This window comes from Perognathus longimembris, chromosome 4 (genome assembly GCF_023159225.1).
Source record: "Perognathus longimembris pacificus isolate PPM17 chromosome 4, ASM2315922v1, whole genome shotgun sequence".
In the NCBI taxonomy this organism is placed as follows: Eukaryota; Metazoa; Chordata; class Mammalia; order Rodentia; family Heteromyidae; genus Perognathus; species Perognathus longimembris.
The window spans coordinates 84504638-84530946 of record NC_063164.1 but is presented as its reverse complement, the minus strand read 5'-3'; the positions used below and the strand labels follow the sequence as shown (position 1 = coordinate 84530946).

At 41.6% G+C, this 26309-nt stretch overlaps 1 protein-coding gene across 1 annotated transcript in view; it reads right to left on the bottom strand.

The window, feature by feature from the left end:
* Positions 1-25346, bottom strand: part of Tmem163 (transmembrane protein 163) — a 222799-nt gene extending 197453 nt beyond the window's left edge. Inside the window, exons 1-2 of the mRNA XM_048345598.1 lie at positions 24810-25346; positions 18715-18834 (exon numbers count right to left, since the gene is read on the bottom strand). Coding sequence (XP_048201555.1) covers positions 18715-18834; positions 24810-25011 — 322 coding nt within the window. The 5' untranslated portion in view covers positions 25012-25346. The remainder of the gene's footprint in view (positions 1-18714; positions 18835-24809) is intronic.
* Positions 25347-26309: the final 963 nt, after the last annotated feature.

Sequence of the window (26309 nt, the reverse complement as noted above, 5' to 3'; positions counted from 1 at the left end):
CACTCTGCATTTATACGAAGCTCTTTCTCTCTATGGGTCCCTCATTCACCCCAGGTCAGTTCATAAATGAGTAGTGGGTTTATACCTTACTGTATGGTATAATTACACATATCCTTATTATCCCCTATAAGTGAAAAATCAGAGTCTCTATTATTTATGTGCTGGTTTTGTTTTTAATTTTGCAAATCCACAAAGATGCTGCTGAGGCAAACGCCCACTGTATTGTTTAGCAAATTGAGGTAATGATTGATGGCCTTTGTGATCCTCCCTTGTCAACATGGAGAGTTGAGTGGGGAGGAGGGAAAATTGCTAATGCATTAATGCTATACCAAGTATTTGAGTTGAGTAGAATAAAAATAAAACAAATGAGAGAAGGCATGAAATACTATAAGCTTACTCAAATATTCAGTGGACTTATCCAGTCCTTGCCTCCCAAGTCATTATGGCAATTACAATCATTATGGCGACCTAAGGCACTGGAACTTCACAAGAGAGTGGAATTTTCCCCCTTGATTTCTACTCAGGGCATCTTGGATTAGTTTTCCTTTAAAAAAAAATAAAATTATTGTCTTTAAGTAGTTGTACAAAGGGTTTTCAGCTCAACATGTTAAGTTATAAGTACAATACATCTTGATCAATGTCACCCTTTCCACTGGCCTTGAAGAATTCATAACAGAAAAGCATCAGTAATGCAATGATACTTCCATGAAAAAATCAAAGATATGAACCCCTCATGCTGTTGCATACCTTTCAGTTTTCTGGTTACAGTCTGGTTTAAAAAAAAAGGACTTTGCTTCAGATGGGTTCTAATAGAAGGACCAGATGCTAATTGCTACTTCCTCTTTAATTCCTAGGAAGAAGAATAGGATTGGTGGACAGTTGTACAATCTCTTGGTCAGAATATTACAGGCAATGAGCTTGGTTCTTTTCTTCTCAAAACACTTTTTCTTCTTTGCATGGAGAACTAGGCTTGCCATCCCAGGAAAAGGAACTAGAAATATGGAAGTTTTCTAATATTCTTTGGGGAACTTTCAGAGATGTGATCCCACAGGTTTTTGCCTGGTGGCTCCTTGGCCTGGCCTAGTAGACCCTGAAGGCATGCTTGTGACACCATTGCACCCGTTTCCAGGTTGTACCTGACAGGTTCACAGGGACACTCAGTTTCTCAGGCTGGATGCTATATTTATATATTTAAATATACACATTTTCCCCCAAATTGCCTTCCTTTATTTCTCCACTATATTGCATTTAGGAACTAATGCTGTTTTTATAGATAGTATGTATAGACATAAGTTCACTTTAATAGTAAAATATAATGAAGTATTCACTGTAAAAAGAATACATTGGATCTGATGAAGTTAAAAACTGCTGTTAAACACAGATGCAACTGTTTTAAGGCAGTGATATACTAGCCGATCACAGTTCCTGCTAATGGACATGTCTGGCTCCTTCCTTTTTGCTGTTACAAACAAAGCTGCTCCAACAATCCTGAGTACTTCCTCAACCACATGTAAGTTAATGCTTTATAAATATCTTCTCCCAATCAGTGGCCCATGTTGGTGCTTTCCGATGCATGCATAAAGGTTTTACTCTGCTTACTGCTAAACTGATTGATGTTTTCTTTCAGTATTTTAAATTGCAAAAGTCTTACTTTATGTTTAGGTCATCTAAAGGTTTTGAATTCCTGCTGGCAGGTTTAGTTTCATAATTCACATAGCATGTATATTTATATATTTGGGAGACAGAAATTGTGTTCCTTCTTCTCTCTGCAGACAGCCGATTGTCTCAGTATCCTCATTTCCCTCCCTAATGGGTGGTGCTGCAGCTTGTGTGTACCCAACTGCCATATATGGGTGGTACCATTGGGACTCCTTCCTCAGTCTATTTATCCTAAAAATTATCATAATCTCAACTGTTTTCCTCTCGAAAGTTCTGACAAAGACATGCATGTTGTACCACAAAATTTATCTGGACTATTCTCAGCCTTTTGCTCCTCCCTCTATTCTCTAGAACTCACCAATTTTACTGGAAAAAAAAATCTATTAGAATTCTTTGTGAAATTGCATATTCAGGTTTATCTAAGAAGAACTGATATCTTCCTTATATTGGCTTCCAATTCATGAACATGAAATTTCTTTATTTTGATCTTAGTTTAAGTATTTTAATAATATCTTATAATTCTCTCCATAAAGGAACTATACTTAGATTTATAATTTTGCTTTGTTACTCTGAGGAATGGAATCATGATATTTAGAAATTTAAGGCACTGCCATGATATAGCAATACATCTGATTTTTGTGCATTAAGTTTCTATCCATCCACAGCAACTTTGTTAAAATGTCTTACTATTAACAGTTTCTGCAGAATTCTTTAGCATTTCTTTGTAGAGCAGACAATAATACTCATGACAATTTTTTTTTTTTTTGTCATTCATGAGCCTTGAACTCAGGGTGCTGTCCCTGAGCTTCTTCCACTCAAGGCTAGTGCTCTAACACTTTGAGCCACAGTACAACTTCCAGTTTTCTGGTAGTTAATTGGTGATTCTTACTACCATGACTTTCCTGCCTGGGCTGGCTTTGAACTGCAATCCTCAGAGCTCAGCTTCCTGAGTCGCTAGGATTATAGGTATGAGCCACCAGCACCTAGCAACAATTGTTCATTTTTTCCCTCTTTGAGGGTTTTTATTTCTTTTTCTTGTTGTACTGCAATGGCTAAGACATCATGTATAATGTTCTTATACTTTCCTTCATTCTGGATTTTAAGAGACCACTTCTATTTACCACTTACAATCATTAATGTTTTATGATAGATATCCCATCCCCCACCCTCCCTTTTTTTTTTTTTTGCCTGTCCTGGGGCTTGAACTCAGGGCATGGGCACTGTCCCTGAGCTTCTTTTGCTCAAGGCTAGCACTCTACCACTTGAGCCACAGTGCCACTTCCAGCTTTTTCTGTTTATGTGGTACTGAGGAATCAAACCCAGGGCTTCATGCATGCTAGGAAAGCACTCTACCACTAAGCCACATTCCAAGCCCAAATATACTTTTTAAGATTAAAAACAATTCCCCTGATAGTTTACTAAAAGTTTTTATCTTGCCTCTTCCTTTCAAATGCTTTCTGAACACTTATTGAAGTGTTATGATTTTCTCTCTTCATTATGAACTTGGTTAATTACTTAATAAAACACTCTCTATATACTATTCTACATTCCTAAAATAACACACACAGTAAGGATATTTGCTTATTTGTGGTTCTGTTGTTCAAACACAAAACAAGCTAGTTTGTTAATATCTATACTCATAGTCACATGAACCTATAAATTATATGTCATCTTGGTACCAAGTTAGCATTAGTCTCTTAATGATATGGGAAATGATTAGTCTTTTGCTTCAAAATAGACTTGTGCACCTAGAATTATTTGATCCTGGAATGTTCAGAAAAGCATTTCTAAAACCATATTGATCGAAATCAGAGTTTCTCAGCCATAGAACTAATGACTTTGGGTGCTAGATAATTCTTTGCAGGAGGCTGTCCTGTAAATTTTAAGATTTTAAGATTTACTAGCACCCCTGACCTCTACCCACTAGATACCAAAGCCATCTTCACTCTCACTCCAGTTGTAACAGTCAAAATATCTAGTAGGTGTCCTCTGGGAGTGGCAAGAGGCATAAAATCACTTCTGGCTAAGAACAACTGACCTAGTTAAATTGTTAATAGTCATAGACTGCTCAAATGATTTTTTTCCCTCAAGTCAATCATGAAAGGTTCTCATTCTATAAAACCATGTATTTAAGTCTTCAGAGTTATAGGAATAAAAGTTATGCGTGGGGGCTGGGAATGTGGCATAGTGGTTGAGTGCTTGCCAGCCATGCATGAAGCCCTGGGTTATATTCCTCAGCACCACATAAACAGAAAAAGCCAGAAGTGGAGCTGTAGTGTAAGTGGTAGAGTGCTAGCCTTGAGCAAAAAGAAGCCAGGGACTGTGCTCAGGCCCTGAGTCCAAGCCCCAGGACTGGCAAAAACAAAAAGAAAAAAAGAAAAAAGAAAGAAAGAAAAAGGAAAAGAAGAGAAAAGAAAAGAAGAAAGAAAGTTAAGGGCGGGGCGGGGGTGTTCATTTCCTAAATTTTTTGGTTACCCATTACACTCTTCATTTCATTTCTAATTACTTTTCATTCACTTGTTTTCTGTTTAAGTGAATCTTTCTGGAATTAAGACTAATTTATAAGTATTAAATGGCTTTGGAATTTATTGATTTTATGATATCTTTTTCTTTCATTGATACATATATTTTATTTTTTTTTCTCAAATTTTTATTATCAAACTGACGTACAGAGGTTACAGTATCATACGTTGGGCATTGGATACATTTCTTGTACTGTTTGTTGCCTTGTCCCTCATGCCCCCCTCCCTCCCCCCCTTTCCCTCCTCCCCCCTGGTGTTCAGTTCACTTACACCAAATAGTTTTGCAAGTATTGCTTTTGTAGTTATTTCTCTTTTTTTACCCTGTGTCTCTCGAATTTGGTATTCCCTTTGAATTTCCTACTTCCAATACCAGTAAACACGGTTTCCAATATACTCAGATAAGATTACAGAGATAGTGTAGGTACAAACATAGGAAGGTGATACAAAACATTATCTATAATAGAAACTACACATACACATAGGACGTTGAAAGTGGTTACAACTGTGATATATCACTTGTTTCCATAACATGGAGTTTGATACATATATTTTAGATATAGTTTCTATAGTCTCCCCTATGAACTTTTTTTTCTGTTTCTTCTTCAAACAGTTTTGTTCAGTTTTCAATTTCTCATTTTAAGTTCTAAATGACTTACAACCTTTCATATAACTTTCTTCCTTGAGCTTTTTAGAAACATGTTGTTTAATCCCCTAGTGTTTCATGTTATACAGGATCATTTTAGCTATTTTGATTTCAAGCTATCATTTCAATGCAACCACACTATTAAATACAGGTTCTCTGAAAGTTAATTACATTCCTTTGTAATATTGAAGCAGTGACTTGAAACTATCTCATGTTGAAACAGATTTGTTGGATGCATGGTTCTGTGTTGATCCAGTAGGTCAATTGTTCTTTAAGCCAATAGATACAGTCCACTAGTGAGGCACAAAATCTATTTGATAAATTATGACTAGCAGTTTTTTAAGTGAAAAAAGATTTAAAAATTATCAAAATGCCTATTTTTTCACAACTCTGAAATCAAGTAGCTCATACAATGAACATCATAATACATGGTAGCATCTTTACTTCCCAGTAATATGAAAACTCATGTTTATTATCATCAAGGATCTCAGATGTGATGATATGTAGTATAATATTTATAAATTTAAATATTCTATTAATTTCTTACTCTAAATAATAAAAATGATGGGTAATGCTGAATTAAGTCCAATCTTCAATATCCTCACTAATTTCTTGTCTTTTGATCTACCAACTAGTATAAGGGATATATTAAAGTCTAACATTGTAATTATGAATTATCCATATCTATGATTCTAGCCATTTTGGTGAGTGCTTTGGGCTTTGTTGTTTGGTATACATATTCATCAGTGCTTTCTATTCTAGTGAAATGAATTTTTTATTTATATAATAGTATGTCTTAAACTTAATAATACCTTTTGCCTTTAAGTCTATCTTGATTACCAACACTCTTTAGCTAGTATTTGTCAAACATGTCATTTTCTTCCCCTGTATTTAAGCCATTTGCCACTTCATTTTAACTGTATCTTATGTAAATACTATTAAGTATTTTAATGCAATATAATCCTAGCTTTCTGTTTTGATTTGAGGGTACTGAAGATCAAGCACTGTACCACTGAGCTACACCTCTAGTCCTTCTTGGACTTTTATCTGATAGATTTAATCCATTCATATAATGTTGCAATTGCTGATATATTTTAATTTGCTTTTACAATTTATTTTTCCGTTTATATGCTTTTTTTTCCTGTGTTGCTTTTTTCACTGCTGATGTCTACTGAATGAGATACATACTCTAATCCCTTTTTCTCCTCTAGTGGTTTAAAAGGTTCCCTTCCACTAGTTCTAGCATGGTCTGGGACACTTCTAAGAACATAAACTATTCTCTCCTTACTCTCTGCTTCTAGAATTCTCCTTGTTCATATTGGAAATTATCCTGTTTTCCATGACTCTCAGTAAATACGAAAGAGAATTACTTTTTTGTACCTTCTGGGTAAATCCCTCACATTTATATTCTGGTTGACTTGCAATTTCTCATAGATTCTTGATTCACTTTGTAAATTTTTCATTGCAAAATGTTCTCTGAAACTTTCGGAGAAATATGGCAGGATGGTTTTTCATACTTACTTTTACTTCTTCTGACTGCCCCCCTTAACCTAGGAGTGGAAGGATATTTAAAGGAGACAATCCCATTAAGAAAATAAAATAAAAGAGGCAACAAAAATAATTTTATAAGCTATAAAACATATGAGCAATGGTAATAGCTTTAACAAGCTCCAGAAAGCAAATTTCAAGCATAGCAGTGTAAAAGCAAAAAGTCAAGCTAATATGAATCTCAACATACCTTCAAATCCAAGAATTGGTAAGACAATAAAATCAAGAGAAACAACAGGAAAGATGTTTCAAAGCATATTTACAAAAACAGATCTCACTGGAAAAATGGCTCAGATGGTAGAGTGCTTACCTAGTAAGTTCCATACCCTGAGTTCAAACCCTAGACCTGACAAAAAAAAAAAAAATGGGGGGGGGGCAGTGATTGGGAAAAACAGTGCATTTCTCCATATCCCCTTGTTAACAATACCCGTGTGCTCCAATTCTTGGCACATACTTGGGGAATTATTCTCTAGAAAGGGTCTCTTACTTGAAAAACAGTTTTAGCCCAAAGTGGAATGTCAAAATTTGTCCCCATGTGGTAAAGGCTTGATCTCTAGCTGGTGGCACTACTAGAAAGTCATGGGACCTCTATGAGACTGGGCATAAATGGGGCTGGGAATGTGGCTTAGTGGTAGAGTGCTTGCCTTACATGCATGAAGCCCTGAGTTTAATTCCTCAGCACCACATAAACAGAGAAGACCAGAGACAGTGCTCACGCCCTGAGTCCCAAGTCTCTGCCAATAAAATAGGCCAACCTATACAGAATTCCATCCACATGCTCACAGCTCCAGTCATCCTTACAACTTTATTTTTGTGTGCATGCTGGTTCTGGAGCTTGAATTCAGGGCCTCTCAACTGGCTTTTTCAGTCAAGATTGGTACTCCACCACATGAGACACATCTCCATTTTTAGCTTTTTGCTAGTTGAGTAGAGATAAGAGTCTGCCCAAGCTGTCTGTGAATGATGATCCTCAGAGCTCAGCTTCCTGAGTAGCTAAGATTATAGTCATGAGTCACCCACACCCAACCACCTATTCTTAATATAAGCAGATATCCAGGATCACCACTCACAGAATGGCTGATAGAAATGAATAGGCCTTGAAGGAAGGCAATACAAGAAACTGAAACTTTTTTAACTATTACAAGTATTTTCAGAAACATAACAAAGAATCTGTTTAAGACAAGAGTTAGAGCAGGCTTGGTAAATCTTTTTTTCTGTGAAGGGCCATTTGGATATTTACATCAATAGGGTTCGAGTCCTTCCTTTCTTAATGTGAAGATTTTACAAAATTATCTGTATAGGCAGATGGCCAAAGCCAAAGAGAAGCATACATGTCTGTTCATGAACTGAAAACCATGTACCAAATGAGTTTGAGGGCTGTATGCCAGAAGTTCCCCACCCCTGTAAAGAAACACACTTAGACAACTAAGAAAAATGCTCAATAATAGAAATAAGAAACTCATTACAAAGGTAGGAAAATTTGAGGGAATTTCCCAGGAATTAAAACCAAAACACCAAGCAACAGAAAGCCAAGACATGGTCAGATGACAGTGACCTCTACCACAAGTCCAGCATGAAAGATTAGCACTCAGAATAGCTTAGTACTTAAAGAGCAACACTAGAAACTACTGCAATATGCAGTAAAACCTTCATAAAGCTTTTTAAGGAGCATTATTTCCTACTGAAATTTTTCTATTCAGTCATCAATCAAGTGTCAAGATACATTACAGACATTTCAGCCAGTACATGCATGGCTTGAAAATTATTTCTCCCTGCACCCGTCTTCTTGGGAAGGTAGAAGAAGATATGTCATGGTGTAAGCTGGAGAAGAGAAAAATCTGATATCCATGAAAAAGGGAATACATTGAATGTCAAATGGAAATTCCATTGTACATCCACTTAAAAATAATTTTTTTTTTTTTTTTGGCCAGTCTTGGGCCGTGAACTCAGGGCCTGAGCACTGTCCCTGGCTTCTTTTTTGCTCAAGGCTAGCACTCTGCCACTTGAGCCACAGCACCACTTCTGGCCATTTTCTGTATATGTGGTGCTGAGGAATCGAACCCAGGGCCTCATGTATACGAGGCAAGCACTCTTGCCACTAGGCCATATTCCCAGCCCCTTAAAAATAATTTTTAAAAGCTGGGTCCTGGTAGCTCACACTTGTAATCCTAGCTGTAATCCTAGCTAGTCAGGAGGCTCAGTTCAGCCAGCTCAGGCAGGAAAGTCCTAGAGACTCTTATCTCCAATTAACCACTAGAAAGCCAGAAGTGGTGCTGTGGTGAAATATGTATACTGGGTCTAACTGGTACCATCTTGGTAACATGGTGGATGATAGGGAATTGGATTTAATTGGCGCCATCTTGTCTTACTGGTGAATATAGGTGAGGTTCTACCCCCAGGTGATGGGTGTACCTGAATTCCTAGAGGCAGGGGCAGTGACTTGAACAATAGGTCACTGGACCTGCCATTCCTGTGCCCTGAACTCCTGAGACTTGAGCTTCCTGTGACCCTGCCCCCGACCATTACCATATTTAATCCCCAACCAGCTCAGCTGCCATTTTTTTGTGCTATGCCTTGTATCTCCTGACTCTCCTCAGGTTACCACAGCATCCCTTGGAGTTGATATGGTTTGTTAGGATTGTTTTTCAGCTCTTTCTTTAGTCTCCTACTCTCATAGCTCAGTTTCCTAAGTGTCAAGTGCATTTGAGGATGCAAGAGTTTTGGGGACAAGTGTCTGCCTGCAGTCACTGGCTTTCTAATAAAGAATCCCAATTAGAGCTCTCAAAATGTGGCTTCTCTGTATCTCACAATGGAAATCCCATATGACCATGGCTCAAAGTGGTAAAGCAATAGCCTTGAGCAAAAGAGTTCACAGTCAGTGCCCAAGCCCCAGGTTCAAGCCCCATGACCAAATAATGATGATGATGATGATGATGATGATGATGATGATGATGTTGATGATTCTAGAAAACTAATTTTTTTTAAAGAAAGACAAAAAAGGAATTCTACAAGTGTTCAAGGGAAATGCTGTAATACAGTTGTACATCAGGTACAAACAACAACTAGGACACAGTCAAGGTGACCCAAAGGAGAATTAGCTTCAAGAAGCTGATACAATTATCCCTGCATCCAACAGGATCACAGAGAAGTTGAAGTTGAAATAAAAATACTGAACTGAGTTTAATAGAAATAAGTTCATAGAAAAGTAAACATACAAATAAATAGAGAACATGAGGAATTTTTTTTTAATTACAAGAAAAAAGCAGTCAGCCTTCACCATGTGGCCTAATGGGCAGGATTTGAATAGTCATAGTAATGAAAGCAATAACTTTAATGCAAGAATGGAAGTTTCAGGAAGTCAGAATGTTTCTGTGAGGCCAGGATAAGAGAGAAAATTATCTTCTTCCACCTGAAGAAGTCAACAAGTTAGGCCTGAACTTGAGAATTTTCAAGAATTAGCAGTAACAGCCTACTGTTTATATATGTACAAGTATGTAAAGATTTAAATACTGAGGTGGTTTCTGGTAGGGGAGAATAAGGACAGTTGTAGTTAATGACCTTGTTATAATTACATGCATGTTTGAGCTTCAATATTAATATAAAAATATATTTATTTGATAATATTCCAGTTGATCTTTTTTATGTCCTTTCATGTGTTTTATGTATTTTGATTATTTATGTCAAACATATATAATATGTTTAAATAATATTACTTTTATAGGTTTTATACATTTCTGGGACTTTTAGGGAATTGAAAAGCCATTTTCTTGTGCTCTGGCTGGCTTTTTCTACTCCAGGCTTATTTGTTACTCCTTGCGCTTTACCTCTACTTCCAGCTTTTCATTGGTTAATTGAGGATAAGAGTTTCACAGGGCTGGGGATATGGCCTAGTGGCAAGAGTGCTTGCCTCGTATACATGATGCCCTGGGTTCGATTCCCCAGCACCACATATACAGAAAATGGCCAGAAATGGCGCTGTGGCTCAAGTGGCAGAGTGCTAGCAAGAAGAAGCCAGGGACAGTGCTCAGGCCCTGAGTCCAAGCCCCAGGACTGGCCAAAAAAAAAAAAAAAAAAAGAGTTTCACAGATTTTACTGCCCAAGCTAGCTTCAAACTGTGATCCTCAGATATCAACCTCCTGAGTAGTTAGTATTACAGGCATAAACCACCAGTGCCCAGATTCTCATACATTTTCCAATGCTGGATTGGGAGCTCATCTTGAGTGGGGTGGCATTCAAGACCTTGTTTCTTTCAGGAATTCAGTTATGTATCCCCTATGACCTCATCCATATTAATATCTCAAAATTTACTGAGATAATACTGAGGGTTCTCAGGCAAAGTAGGGTATATATCCCTAAGGTAATAGCTATGGTTTGTCTGCTGCATCATTCTCCAAGGTCCACCCACTCACTGCCCCAGCAGCCATGAATGGGGCTGTGAAGGTTGTACTGCTCTGCTAGAACCACCCTCCACTGAAGAAAGACATTTACTTAATTCTGAGATTTTTGTTTTTTCTACCCAATTGGTGCTTGCTAGTGCCAAACTGTGTCTCCCCAAAATGTGTGTGTGTGTGTGTGTGTATTTGGTCAGTTGTGGGACTTGAACTCAGGGCCTGGGTGCTGTCCCTGAGCTCTTTCTGCTCAAGGCCTAGCACTCTACCACTTGGAGCCACAGCCCTACTTTAAGTACTTAGTTGAAGACAAGAGCCTCACAGGGACTTTTCTGCCTGGGCTGGCTTCAAACTGCCATTCTCAGATGTCAGTCTTCTGAGTAGCTAGGATTGCAGGTGTCTGCCACCAGCACCCAAACAATATTTATTTTGAAGTTCTAAAGCCCCAGTATCTCAGCATGTGACCAACTGTATTTGGAAATCGTATTTAAGGAGATTAAATTAAAAGAAGCCATTAGGGTGAGCCTTAATCCAGCAAGACTGCTGTACTTACAGGAAAAAGAAGTCAGGCCCAGACACATATAGTGGAAGACCATGCGAAGACACAGGGAGAAGACAATGACCTACACAGCAAGGAAAGATGCCCTACAAAACTAACCCTCCTTCTCATCAGACTTCTAGCCTCCAGATTCAAGAGAAAATAAATTCTAGTGTTTGAGATGATCCCGGACACTGATGTACCCAGACTAGTTATACTAGTGCAGCCATGTAGACATCATAACCTAAACCATCCTACTAAGGTAACTTTCTCCTCCTACATCCCTATACAGCCTTAAGTTTTTTGCAATAGCTCTAATTCATAACTTTCTCCTCCTACATCCTTATACAGCCTTAAGTTTTTTGCAATAGCTCTAATTCATAACTCATTCTGTTAGGGACAGTTGGCTGCTGAGAGCTGTAGAGTCTTTAGCAGGCCAAAGATGAGGTTCCCTGAGCATATCATGTGTCTAATGTGGGAATGTAGGATTTCCTGTCCTACCCTGGTGCCTTGTCACCACCTGCCCACTTAGTGCTGAACTCTGAAGGTTGTTCTGCTTCTTGCTGTCCCACATGCTCCCTGGCACAGTTCAGTGTTCTTCACCAGTGGACTTGCTGCAGGTAGATGAACACACTCACCAGCTGCAGGGCAGCATGGTGTTAGGCACGTGTTGTGGAACATGAAGAACAGCTTCCCCTATTGAAGCAGTCTCTTCCTCCTTCTGGCTTCACCTGCTCCTTCCAAATCTCAGCACTCACAGAACAATACACTACACAGAACAATAGCACAGGACCCTACAAGTCACCTCTCATCCAAATGAAACTACAGCAGAAATTCACCTTTAATGAAACAGTTCCCAGACCACTAAACCACAGCCTGCAGCATAAGCAGATCAGAAAACCTCTTTTTGTCCCTCTGGCTAACAAATATGAGAGAAAGAATCCCAGAGTCAGGAGGAAAGCCTCACAAATCTGTCAAGGGGGCTCCTGATCCTTGAGGCCTGCCTAGCCTAATGAGAGCCCAGCTGGGCTCATCACCCCACTCCCCTGTGTCTCTGACACCACTGTGTGACAAGGACACCCCCATACTAATGCACCCTGGCCACACTTTTAATTAAGCACTGTGTGCAGAATGTACTGAGAAGGGAGGCAAACAGGCAGACAGCTGCAGAGACCCCGCCTCCACGCCTGGCTGGAAACAGCAGCCCTTTGTGCCAAGATGTATTCGCCTAACCAGATTAGGGGGAGCCCCCGTCCATGGAAACCTGGATCCTTCAGCCCAAGAAGAGACAGAGGGACAGGGGAGCACAGAGGACCAGAGGGCAGAAGGGAAGGGAATGAGCTACTTGGAGTTACAAAGGCCCGAGATGCAGCTTCTTTCTTTTCTCCCTTCCTTCCTTCCTTCTTTTCCTTCCTCCTTTCTTTCCTCTCTTCCTTCCTTCCTTCCTTTCTTCCTTCCTTCCTTCCTTCCATTCACCTGAGAAAGCCACTATGCTTTTGTCTGAAATAATTAATACCCTCAGCCTGCTGTGTCTATGGCAGCCTCCAGAGGGAAATGCCAATGCTGATTCCATCCAAACAATAACTGCAGGCCAACTATCTCAGAAACCAGGAAGAAAGAGTGGAGAGGGCAGAGGCCTCCACTGAGTAGCCTAGCACACAAAGCAATATCAAAATGATTCAAGGATTGTGTGCCAAGTGTCTGATCTATGGTATCCATGATGCTGAAGGGGAAAACAAACATTGGAATTATCTAGGAGGACCATGGAAAGCTCCCTGGAAGAGGTGTTTTTTTTTTTTTTCTCTCTTTTTGTGGAGATGTGAGGGGGATACTGATTTGAACTCAGGGCCTTGTACTTACTCAGCTTGTTTGCTCATCTAGTGTTCTACCTCTTTATCTACCCTGGCAGCTCCGCTTTTTTGCTAGCCATTTTGGAGATAGCGTCAAGAGGACTTTTCTGCCCAGGCTGGCCTGAAACCACCATCCACCCTCTGGATCTCAGTCTCCTGAATAGCTAAGATGAAAGGCATAAGCCTTCAATATCTAACTAGTTTTTTATTTGATCTGAAGAAATAAGTGAATTTTGGCTAAGGCTCAATAGCAAGACCCTGTACCAAAAGAACAAGAAGAAAGAAGAAGAGGTTATGGTGGTAATAGTAGTCAAAAACCTAGAAAAGAGAAAGGGTGTTATGAAGGCATAGACAGCAATACTGGGGAACCACGAAAAGCAACTGTGGGTTGGAGTAGCCAAATGTCAGGGAATGGGCATAGATGAATCCAAACAGGAAGAAGGAAGAAAGATCATAAGGAGCCTCCTGGGAAGCAATGAGCCAGACTAAAATAGGAACCAGTATTCTGTGTGCTGTCATCAAGCTAGCAGCGCAGGGGTGGCTGGCACAGAACCTTATATGATAGGGCACAGGATGTGAAGGAAGAAGTTGTCAGGACAAAGTTGCCCAAACCCAGTTCAGCCTGATCCTCCCCTGCTGGCTTCTACCTCTCCAAAGCAGCTCCATACTTATCATTCACAGACCATGATTAGGAGGAGCAAGTTATCCCACCAAACACCCCCAGGATGTGGCTCACACTTCCTGCCCACATTCCCCACTACCCACTGCCTCACCAGCTGGGTCAGTGGCAGCATTCAGATGTTCATCGGAGGCTATTCCTGAGAATTCTCCACTTCCATTTCAGTTCAACACAAAACACTGAAAAAATGCTACCTTGGAGGGGGGAGGGAGAGGGGTAGAGAAGTACTCCACAAACATCTAATCTCATGAACCTGTATCATGGCATTTGCTTACTTTTCAATAAAAATAAACACAAGACCAGCAAACAACACAAAGGATTGCTCTCCAAGCAGAATGGATACTGTATGCTTCAGTCTAGTTCACAGAAATATTTGGAGATGGAGGAACATAGGCATCAGAAAGCAGAGCTTCTCAAGCCTCATTGCCTGAGTGAAGAAAGAACAGGAAAGAAGAGAACAGGCAGTGTCATGGATGAAAGTACTCTGGGGCTTCAGCCACTTAATTGATGAAGCTTCTTTGAAGACTCTGCCACATGAGAAGCTGGGCTGGATGGAAGGATATGGCTCCAGTCCTAATGACAACATTAGCACAGAGAAGAGATGGGGATGAGATAAGGTCAGGTTAGAGCTTTAAGGTCACTGGAACTACTTATATGTTACTCATAGAACCCCAGAAAGCCAACCCCAGGGTGTGGGGGGTTAGGAGACTTAATTATTCGGTTTGTTTTGCTTGAAACAAGGCCTAATAATATAATCCAGGCTGGCCTTGAACTCACTATGTAGCCCATAGACAATGTGTCTGCCAGGCAGAAGAACACATTAGAAAGTTCCCGGACATTTTTTTGCTAATACAAATGAGTCATATAACTTCATTTTATCCATCTATCAACCCTTGCTCACATGGTTTAGAAATAAAAAAGACAAATACATATGATCCTACCCTGCTTAAAGGTCGAGTTGACACTAAAATCAAATAAATTATTTTAAAACCTCCAAATATAAAAAGAAAAAATCACTCCTTTCAGAGATTTCTTTTTCTAATTCTTAAGGCTGCTGATGTACAGAGTTTTACTGAATTTTTTTCTGAAATCTTTGGAGTTCTCTCTCTCTTTCTTTCTCTCTCTCTCTCTTTCTGTCTTCCTCTCCCTCTCTTTCTCCCCCCCCCTCTTTTAAATGGAGCTTTCTATCCTAGAAATGGTTTTCCCCTGAGAATGTTTCACATATATCTTCACTTCCCACAGAACAAGCATCAAGTGCCTAAAAATTAACTTGTATTCAAACCTCAAAAACAGAAAATACATTTTCTCTAATCATCCTCACAAAGATATCAACAGTGTGAAAAACCTCAACTGTGAAACCAAACTTCTATTCTCTTCCTAGCCTCATTATTAAAACAGATCCTTTTTCGTATTTGTCCACCACAGGATTGCCATTTTCCAAACTGCTTGCTGATTATAAATAGAATCCATTTTAAAACCAAACTAAGGCTCTCTCCAAAATATTCCTAGATGAACTACTACTACCAAGATTTGTTGACACAAATCATGATACAAATTCAGATGCTGATCATCTGCTCAGGGCCAAACTACTCTATTCCCAAGTATTTTCAAAACCAGTCCATATATCTAATTCAATGAACTTTTAAGTGACAAACTTCGAAAGTTCACTTCATTTTTCAAACTATACTAGACACATGAATAACCAATCCTAGCTAGTCAGATGAATTATCCCAAATAATTCAGCAGTACTGATTAAGTGAGCTTTAGCATCAGGTACTTTAGAAACTACTCACTTAAGGAAATGGCCTGTTGAAAGTATCTACAAATAAATAGAAAATGGCAATTCAGAATTCCAGCTGAGAGCTGGGAATATTGTCTAATGGTAAAGTGCTCTCCTCGTATACATGAAGCCCTCGGTTCGATTCCTGAGCACCACATATATAGAAAAAGCTGGAAATGGCACTGTGGCTCAAGTGGTAGAGTGCTAGCCTTGAGCAAAAAGAAACCAGGGACAGTGCTCAGGCCCTGAGTTCAAGCCTCAGGATTGGCAAACAAACAAACAAAAAAAAAAAACAAAACAGAATTCCAACTGACCAGTGGGAGTAATATCTAAATATCACAAGAAAACACCTCACCTGCTCTCAGCAAGAAAAGGTCCAGAGGTAGCCCAAGGTCTCCAAAACTTGAAATTGAAAGGGTAGACCATTTGCTCACCCCTTCTTTTACTGCCAAACAGTAAAAAGACACGACCATAAATACAGTCCCTTTCTCTTCACCATTATTAACAGCCCATGACAACACACACACACCCCACATACAAACAAAGAGAGAGAGAGACAAACAAAAGCACACAGTGAGTTCTCTGACACACCAAAGTGTCGCCTTTGATAATTCTGTAAGTAATGACCTTAAAGTACTAATTGGTTCTTCCCAGCCATTTCACTGGATAGGACAGGGGTTCACCAAGCCCAGGTTTTGCATCTCATCCAACCCTCTGTCAATCACTTCCTTGGAGAATAGGATGGCAGGGGGAGAGCAAGGAATTCCCCTGACACTTATTTTTTATTAGTATACTCTATTGTATAATGGCTTTTATTGTGACAGTTACATGCATGTATACTTTGATCAAATTAACCCTACTTATGACATTTTTTTGAAAAAAATTATTGCCACTTCTGAAGTGTACAATTTTCCCTTAGATACTAATTTAAATGTAACTTCAAATTTGCTTAATTTTTGTTTATTTTTCTGTGTATTTAATATCTCTTTGTTTTCTTCTCTATTTGTATTAAACTATGGAAAGCTTACCATAAATGTCAACTGACATGTTAATGACACTTTGAGAAGGATTTTATGTGTTAGTGTTATAAATATATATAGGAAACTAAATGGTAAAACTAGCAACCCTATCAACACAATCAGAGACCAGCCCAAGGGTTTGATAAATGAAACACACATACACATACATGCACACATGTAAACACACATACACACACACACAGTGTGAAGTTACTCTATAGTTAAGATGGGGAGGATTATAATTCATCTTCTTTATGCTTTGGTGTATTAACCAGAACAAGTAAGCAATTTGAAAATGAACTGAATGGATTATAAGAAAAGAACATAGGTCATAATACTCTATGTCAGTGTCCACATTTACAGGCAAGAATTCAGATAGTTTAAATTAAATATTTGCTATAATAATGGGCTGCAATCATTTTCAAAAAAATCATTTCAAAAGGAAATCCTTTGCACAAAGCGACAGTCTAGCTGTGTATGCATTATACATGCCATTCCCTACTAAAGAAAACAGAACATTTTAAAGATAACATAGAAAGCCAAAATTTTCTCATAAGTTCTCCCTATTATGAAGTTTAAGTATATCAAATATGACAGTATCTTCCTAAAGGAATGGTTCTCTCCAGAGTTCTTCACACTCAGGTCCTCCTTTCAAACACTCACAGGATAAAGTCATAACAGCCTTATCAGGCACAAGGCAAGACCTGAGGAACTATTATCCCATCTGTAAATCACCTCCCTTCATCCCATTCCCCTTTTCCTTACATATGGAAATTACTGTGTCAAATCCAGAGTTCCCTACCAGCCACCACTGCCAAATTACCCTCCAGGGACATCAAGGGCTTGTTATTCTTGTTTCAACATTAAAAGGGGGGAAGAGGGAGAGTAGCTGTTTTCAGGGATCTGAATTCTTCTTGATTAGATTTCTGGCTCAGTGGTAAATGTTTATTCTCTGAAATGCATTACCCTCTGCTTCTAAATGTTGGAAGCTTTTTTTTCCCTTTACAGCCAAGATACGGTATAGTGTTTCCAATATAAATTGCTTCAAGTAATATATTCCAACTTTTGAAGGGAGCATTTGGTCAAATTCGAATATTCCCTCTTGGGATCCAATTCCAGCTTCCAGCAGCAGATCCAACCTGGCAGAATAGAATTTTAAACAACATACACAGAGCCAGAGCTTCTAATGGTTACAGTCCATTTTCCTCCTGCTCTGAGATGCCTCATAGCACGTTAGATAGTATTATTTAGAATTCAGATCTCTATGTTAGTAATAAATGTATCACAAAACACATAAGATATTCTCCTTTTCTCAAGCATTAAAAACAAAAATAATAAAGAACTAACGATCAAGAAAAACCCTTATGGTTTTTATCAAGGTTGAGCTGTAGGTGTTCCTGCTTATGTTTATGAACCATTGATTAATCAATAAGAAAAAGAGCACATGCGTATTTCTACAGGCTGCAAATGTTGCCCAAAAAAACACATGTCAGCAGGCTTCTTAATTCCCAAATAGGATTATCTATAGGCAGGAATGGTTCCACTTTTGTTTCCCTTGATTGTAACGAATGAGTTCATTTCTGTGATCACTGAAAACTTGAAAGAAGGAGCTTCCATTTTTCTTTCACAAAAATGGATGTGTGATTTTATTCCAAACCTTACACAAGATACAATGGGGGGAGGGGGAGGGGAATGGACTCACTGCAATATTGCACTCATCTTGTTGCATTAGGCTCAAAATACTAATCTCAAGGATATATATTGTCACACATCAGCCTGAGCTGAAAGCATCCACCAAGAGAATATTTTCACTATTCAGCTGGCAGGCACATCTACTTCCACAAACCTGCATATTGATGAGTGCCAATGCTCTCAGTACTGCTCTCTGTCTCTTTTTCATAATATCTTCTCCCTCAGCAGAGAGAGAAGCCATCTTACTAATTTATAAGTACCTTGACTAGCCTACCATCTAAAAAAAAATCACTCATCAATAATAGTCAACTAAAAGCAAAAGCATATCCCACCGGGGTTAGAGAGTAAGACAGGCAACAACAGCTCACATCGATCAGCAAGATTCCAGATACTCACTGAAGGCAGCCACTGCAAGAGCCAAAGTGACAAAAATGGAGAGCCAGGAGACCCATAATGCCTTCTTTCTGTAGTTCTGGGCTTCATGAGGTTTCAGCCGGGTGCTGCTTTCTAGTAAGCCTGACCAAAACAAAACAAAAGAGAGAGAGAGAGAGAGAGAGAGAGAGAGAGAGAGAGAGAGAGAGAGAGAGAGAGGTTAGATATTTCCTTATTAAGAAACCCACAGCCAGAGCTAAAATTTCTTATCCAAAGATTGCAAACTGACAGCCCGTGGGCCAAGATGTGTTTGTGTTTGGCACACACTGTGTTTTCACAATTAGGAGGTTTCACATGAACATCAAGCTTTCTGCCATCCCTCGAAAAATCACAGGCTCTTGGCAATATGGGGCAGGATTTCTACAGAATGACAGCAACTGTCCTCTTTGGCAGAATTCCATAGACCCCACCACTCCCTGACATGCCACTCAGGCCTTTCCCTTGCCCCTGTACTAAGTTACTGGGCTCAAGTAGAAACTGCTCCATCCAACAAGACCCTTTGGTTAGAACAGTACTGTGGTTAGTTAAGAATTGCCTGGTCCCACTAGCACATCTCCAATTGAAGAACTGGATTCTACCCAAAGCAAAGAATCATGGGCTGTAAGTGCCCTCCCTGCACCACCTGACAACTAACAGTAGGAAATGAACCATTTAACCACAACCAACAACAGCTGTCAGGCCCAAATTGTATGTCATATTTTTCTTCCTTCCTCTTTGTATCAAGCATATACCAGAGTCTTCTCAGGTTATTAAAGGAGAGTAGACCTGCTAAAGCCAGGATAGCTTCCTAGATAGACCATCCAGTAAGATAAATACATTTTCATTTTGTCTCCTGTACACTGCATATGGACAGCACTGGACAACAATAGAAACATGAGACAACTCCCAGGCAATGCTCAAGCTTCAACTGCCTGGGGTCAAAGACTAAAATATTTTCAGAATGGACTTGATTATTTGTATTTCTTTCTTCTCTTTTGAAAATTAATCATTGAATATATTTTATTTTTATTCACATTTTATTGTTATTATAAAGGTGATGTACAGAAGGATTACAGTCACAGAACTCAGGTAATGAGTACATTTCTTTTTGGACAATGTCATCTCTTAGAGTGCATTTTCTTAGTTGCAGAGAGAATCGAATTTTCAGCCATGCATCCTATATAAGCAGAAGGTTATAATACCAGCTCTGACTACACAATCAACAATATTCCTCTCAGAAGTGGAATAACCTCTTCACACTAGCTTCAGAAGAAGAAGGAACTGGTAATCAAAGCTTAGGGACCCATTTAGAAAATGTCACAGTGTGAAACATGGCACACCTATGCAGCACCTCATTTGTCTCACTAGCCCCACACTATGCTTCTAGTTGCTACAGGGCAGAAAGGGCATGGCACTTTTCCTTGTCCATAATAAGGGACAAGGCTGACACATCTACAATAAAGAGACAGGTAAACAGGAGAAAAGGAACAATAAATGTACTAGTTTGATGTGACATGGGAGCCTTCAGAAATGAAGACCCAAATATACAGGGTGAGCTATTTTTATGCTTAGGTTTGATTTTTAAAGAAAATGGATTGTCCTGTGGAAATAGTATGATTAAATGGTAAAACGCAAAGGGAAACTGAGCAAGGCATGTCTATTCCCTTCTTGGTATGGGACATACTCACTTCTGGAATGAGGGTCTTGTGGTTGATCTGCTATTAAACAAATGAGGTCAGAGATCTCTGCTACCAGCCCTTACACTGAAAGAAAAGGGAAGTTAGGGTAATATTTCTAGGTCTTATGATACTCTGGGAGAAAGGAGTTCTAGTTCTATGCCACCTTGGGGAAGAAGAATTCTAGTTTCTATGGACTGCCTTGGGAGAAAAGGGGGACCAGGAGGAAGAAAGGGAGGAGAACGGAAGAGACAGTGCTTCTAACACCTTCCAAGACCCTTAAATTTAGAGTCCTCGGCATTTCAAAGTGCTAGACTCATTTTCTGAGCCTCCATCAGTGCCAAAAAATGTATTCTGCATATATATATGAAATATATTTATATATGAAATAAAGACACTGCAGTAATTTCTTAGTTCCATTTATTACCTAGACCCAAGCATCTCTGAACAGGCCCTGAACAAACAGGAATGTAGGGAAGGCTGCTTAGTGACCCCTTCACAGGCCAGAGAATTGCTAAGTAACTAAAACCTGTGGGCTCATGTAGATTAAAACAGGAAGGAACATCTCTAACTCTACCATCTCACTTTACAGGATTCCCAAAATCTTCATAAGTGCATCCAAATGGGAAATAAATAAATAAATAAAACCTTCTCTCCTGTCAAATTTCACCTAAAGGTGATTTCAAATGAAAGTACAGAAAGTCATTCTTAATTTTTCCTCAGGTTCTGAGGAGAGATTTTCAACTACTACCACCCAAGTGAAGTTATAAATTGGAATAAGCAGATCACACACACCTCTGATCATTTATTTTCCCTTTTCCAGATGATATTTTAAAAAATCTTCCTTTCATCTTAGCCAGAAGAAATGAATCTGTAATCTTTATGGTCAAACTCAAACAAGTGATTCATTTGCTATGTATTTTGGTAGCAAATACCCAAGGGTTTTAGCTACGGAGTGAGAGAAAAGTTCTTTTAGAAGTAGATTTAGTTTTCCAAAAGGTATGGCCTGAGACTGCCATTCTGCCAAATGTCATATTTTTTCCTGTGCCAAGTCAGCTGCTTTCAAGAACACCGGGTCCTGACCACATGTGTGGACCTCACCCACCAAGGGCCAGCAATCCCTGCAACAGTCAGATGACAGCCTCATGGGCTACATACATCACCTGCTAAGGTGACACTGGGTTCTCTCAGCAGGATATGGGTTCTTTCCCAGATCTGATCTTCTGTGCCTTCCCCATGAAGTTTTTTTTTTTTTAATTTAATGAAGTAATTGCAATGGGAAAATTACTCAAAAGAAGTACGTCCCCCATTTCTATCCAATCTTTGCTTATTTTCCACTGCTTTTCCTACCTAAAAATGTAGCCAGTACCAAGAATGGAAAACATTTTCTTAAAGAGGAGTATGATGACTTACAAAAGCCCAGATTGTAAATGAATGATCTATACACAGTTGTCTCTACACTGTGCTGAATGCGTGCACACTCACACTCACAAGATACAAAGAGTTGATGAGCATTCCCTGGAGTTTCCAAGAAGCTGTGCTTCAGAGGTAGAAGCCAAAGAGCCTGGAGAAGCAGAACTGGGCCACAAGAAGAAAGACTTCAGATCTGCACACAGGTCTAGATCATTCCTCCTCATAGCTGGCCTCCACATTTACATTTCTAAACTCACTCAAATTTACAATTTTACTTGACAATACCAAGCATAAGGTTTTATTAATGAGGACTGACCCTTTATTGGGCTAGATGCAAATATATGTAGAAAGATTTAAGGCATCATTCAGTCCATAATTGTATCGATTAATTTTCAGTCCATAATTGCATCAGTTAATTTTCACTACATTCCCTTAAATTTTTTTCAATGTTTTAGTTCTCTGCAAGAGGAATTTCTATTAAATATAAAGGGAAAGGAGAGAAATATTGAAAGAGAAATTATTTTAAAGGAAAGGAGAGAATATTTATGATAAAGTTGGCCTATTTGTGTTTTTAATCCCTACATGTCTTAAGCCACAGAGCTCTGGCTCCCTGAACAAAAGGCTGAAGGAAACAGCATGGTAATGACTGACATTCTGAGCTATCCAGGTTTCTGGGAATGAGCCCTTTTAAGGGGAGTATGTTACCAAACACTGCATTATAAAGCGAGACTTCGATTTCGTAGCTGTCATCAATAGGGTCCTAATAGGTCAGAAGGAAGTTAACACATAAGAGATAGCCAACTGTCAGCAGCTATCAAGAGAACCCCACACCACCACCTCCCCCAAATAACCTATAAGTATTTGAGTAGAAGAAAGCCAGCTCTGACAGGATGAAGAACCCGCACAGCAGGTGATTGCAGAGGATCCTCTTCCCGTCCCTCGCACCATTAAGAAAGAGGTCACAGCACTCAAGCCATTCTCAAGGGATATCAAAAATCAATTCTGGAAAGATGAAGCCCCATAAGAAAAAAAATAACACAAATACAAAATATTACCATAAACCTCCCCAGGTAACCTTCTAATTTATTTAACCGAAATGACTCCCTTATCATTAACTCTTTGCCATCAGGAGTGGATCTAACAAAAGAATGTCACACTGACTTAGCTAGCTTGGCAGGGCACGCGGCACTGGGTTCCTTGGTGGGCAGGATTCATCCTAACAGAGAGTCTGTGTGTCATATGCAATGCTTTCACACTAAGACAGTTTATGAACAGTGAATGCTTTCAAGCGGCAATATAATGGAAAATGAAATTCAGTTGACCACTGGCAAGTAACCTTAGGAATGAATTCAGAAAGACTTTATACACTTGTGGGTGAGCTACAAAATAATGTGCAAAATATTAACCGCCCCTTTCGCTTTTTTCCCCTCCCATCATTTTCTGGGGTGGGGAGAAACAAGCCAGCTCTTACAGATGACCTGCAATGCTACAAAATTCAGCTCAAGCTAGGCTTCTTTCTTCAACAGAAAAAAATTTAAATCTTAACAATATTTCAAGGGTCGAGGTCATTCACACACCCAATAATAAAATGTGACCGGTTTTCCTGAGTGCTGGTGAGGTCGCCAGTCTTGGGCCCCCAAAGGCTTTGTAGTTCGGTGAGGACACACAGAGAAGCTGCACCAGAGGTGCAGAACTCGTTGCAACTGGAGCGGCTCCAAGCATTTCCGCCTAGGAACCGCTCTTTCCACCTTATTCTGCTTCCACATGCTACACTTCAGAATTTCCGAGGAGAAAGAGATCGTTCATCTCAATACGAAAAAAAAAAAAAACCCACCAGAATTAAAATGTACGGGAGATACTAAGAATAGGACAGAAACCTGCTAAGACGAAAATACATAAACCTTCCACAACTGACAAAATAAAGATATCAAGAAAAGGGAGGTACCAGAAGCCGCCCCCGGCCCCCACCCAAAGGGCCGAGCTGCAAGGATCCCTTGTCCCCACTAGCGGTTTTAGCAGGACCGCTGGTCCTTTGCTAGGGCCGGGGGCGTTTGGAAACCACAAGAAACCTGAAAGGTATAGGTAAGGTACAGCCAGGAGCGGGGTCCCTCCGCACGAATCCAAGCCGAAAGGAACGAAAGCGGATGGAAAAGGGCTGACACTCTGGAAGGGACGGAGGATCCTCCCGCCCCAGGAGGACAACTCAAGGGGGGCGATAGGTAGAGCTTATCCCCCCCCCCCCCCAGGAGACGGATTTCTGCAGGATCCGAGGCCCGTGTGCAGGAAGGGGTTGGTTCTCAAGGGCTGGGGACGCGCTGTCCGGGAAGCGCCGGGTTTCAGTGGCGTCCATCCAGAGGAGGCTGTAGCCCGAACCCAAACGTCACAGCCCCCTGGCCCCATCATCACGAAGCAGGGCAGTGACCACTGTGACCCCAGGAAGGATCGGGCCCACCCAAGTCCTGCAGCAGTTCGGGACCGAGCTAGCTCCCCTTATTTAACCCCCTGGTGCTGGCATCGCCGCGGCCACCGGCAAACAACTGGCCGAGGGAAGTTTTCCCGGGTGGTCCCCAGAGCTAGGATCCAGGATCTCAAAAGAAGACCCCATCAAACCTGGGTCCCATCGCGCTGAGCAGAGCCCGCAGTCCCCACCCTGAGAGCGCTTGACTCCCGAGGCCAAAAACCGGCTCCCACAAACTTTTCCAGTGCGCGCCGGGAGGGTTGGGGATGGTTTAGAGGAGGGCGCGAGCTCCCCAGGCCCGGGCGGCCCAAGGGGATCGGAGGAGCCGCCGCCGCGGGGTCGTGTGGACCGCGGGGGGTGGGGCTGCGCCGTCCCTGGCAAGGACCGGCTCTGCGCCCCCCAGCACATCGGAGACGCGGAGCCCCGCACCTGCCTAGGTCCTACCCCCGAGCAGGGAGAGGCGGGACCGAAAGTCATCCGGCCGCGGGCCCGATCCGAGCAAGGGACCCCGGCCAGGGGCGGTGCCGGCTCACCTCGGTCCTCCAGTCCGTCGCTGAACTGGCCACTCTCGCTGATCCGCGGCTGCCGCTCCTCCTCCGGCTGCGGCGGCTCGCGCGCCGGGGGGCTCAGCCCGCCTGGGCAGGAGGCAGCAGCCAAGGGCGCGTGGCCCCGAGGTGGCGGCGGTACTGCGGGGCCCTGGGGGCTTCTGCGCTCACTGCCAGCTGCCGGCTCCATGGCGCGGAGCTCCAGATCCCAGGGGCGGCGACGGCGCTGAATGCGGCGGGGACTGAAGTCAGAAGTACCAACCGCCGCGGCTCAGGCGGAGGAGGGACGGGTGGACCGACCGCGTGGAGACAGGGAGGGCGGGCGCGGCGGAGAGGAGGTGCACGCAGGCGGGGGGGGGGGGGGGCAGGGGGCAGGTCTGAGAGCCGCAGGCCAGCTCAGCTGGTGGCAAGGCTGAGGCCGCGCTGTCGCCACGCGCTCCGCCTCTGGGGGCAGGTGCGGACGGCAGGGACCCGCCCCGAGGCCCCCCGCGCCCGTGCACCTGCGTCCGGGCACCTCAGGTGCTTGAAGAGGGAGGAACCCAGACAGGCTGGATACTCTGAAATCAGGGGACTATCGGGGACGTGGGGAATCCCAGGCGGCTAAAGCGGGGCTTGGAGAGGGCGTGACGAGGGACGCGCCCCACCCGCGCTGCGGATTGGTGCCCAGAAGGGCCCATCAGACCCCGGATTCCTCTGCGTTCCTCGAGGCCAGTGGCCTCCCGTGGGCAGGCGAGCGGGCAGCGCCCCTCACCAGGCATCTTTCTCTTGCTCTCCTGGCTTCGGACTGTATGGGTCTCCACCTGCCTAGGCCGCCACCCTCAGCCGCCCACCCTCAGGAAATGGGATTCACCTCCCTGGAAGTCTGCTGTTGATCTTCTCTTTAAATGCTTTGACTCTGCTCTCCGTTTCCCTGGATCACTAAGTACCCAGGGATGGAGTATCTGTTGGAACAGCAGGCACTCTAGAAGATGCTTGGAGTTCCCCATTGTGACTCTCCCTGGGCCTTTTCCTCCTATTCATTTCTTGCTCTGAACACCCAGGATCCAGAACTCAAATTGAAGCCTCCCTAAAAATCTGTCTCTGACCGCAGGGAGCTCTCCTAAAAGTCTGTCTTTGACAGCAGGGAGCTCGTCGCGCCCTTTCACGTCCAGGCCCGGCCTGGCCAGCTGTGCCATAACCTAGTGCAGGTTGGGAGGGCACCTGTTCCCCTGTAGCCCAGAGAGGCACAGAGGGAAACCTGCCGCTTGACAAACTGAGTTTATATTTAATAACATCAACATTCAAGCTCTGGAGTCTAGATTTCATCTGTAGGTTTATATCAGTGTCTAAATTTAATCTGAGTACTCAAAAATGCCAATTCCTCATTTAAAGGAATCCATCCTGTAAATAGTAACTGGTTCCCGTGCTCATTTCCGCTATGCTTGTGATCGAAATCAGGGCAGGATTTAAATGCCTTTGCAGTGGTGCAGTGGAAAGATCACCTGATAG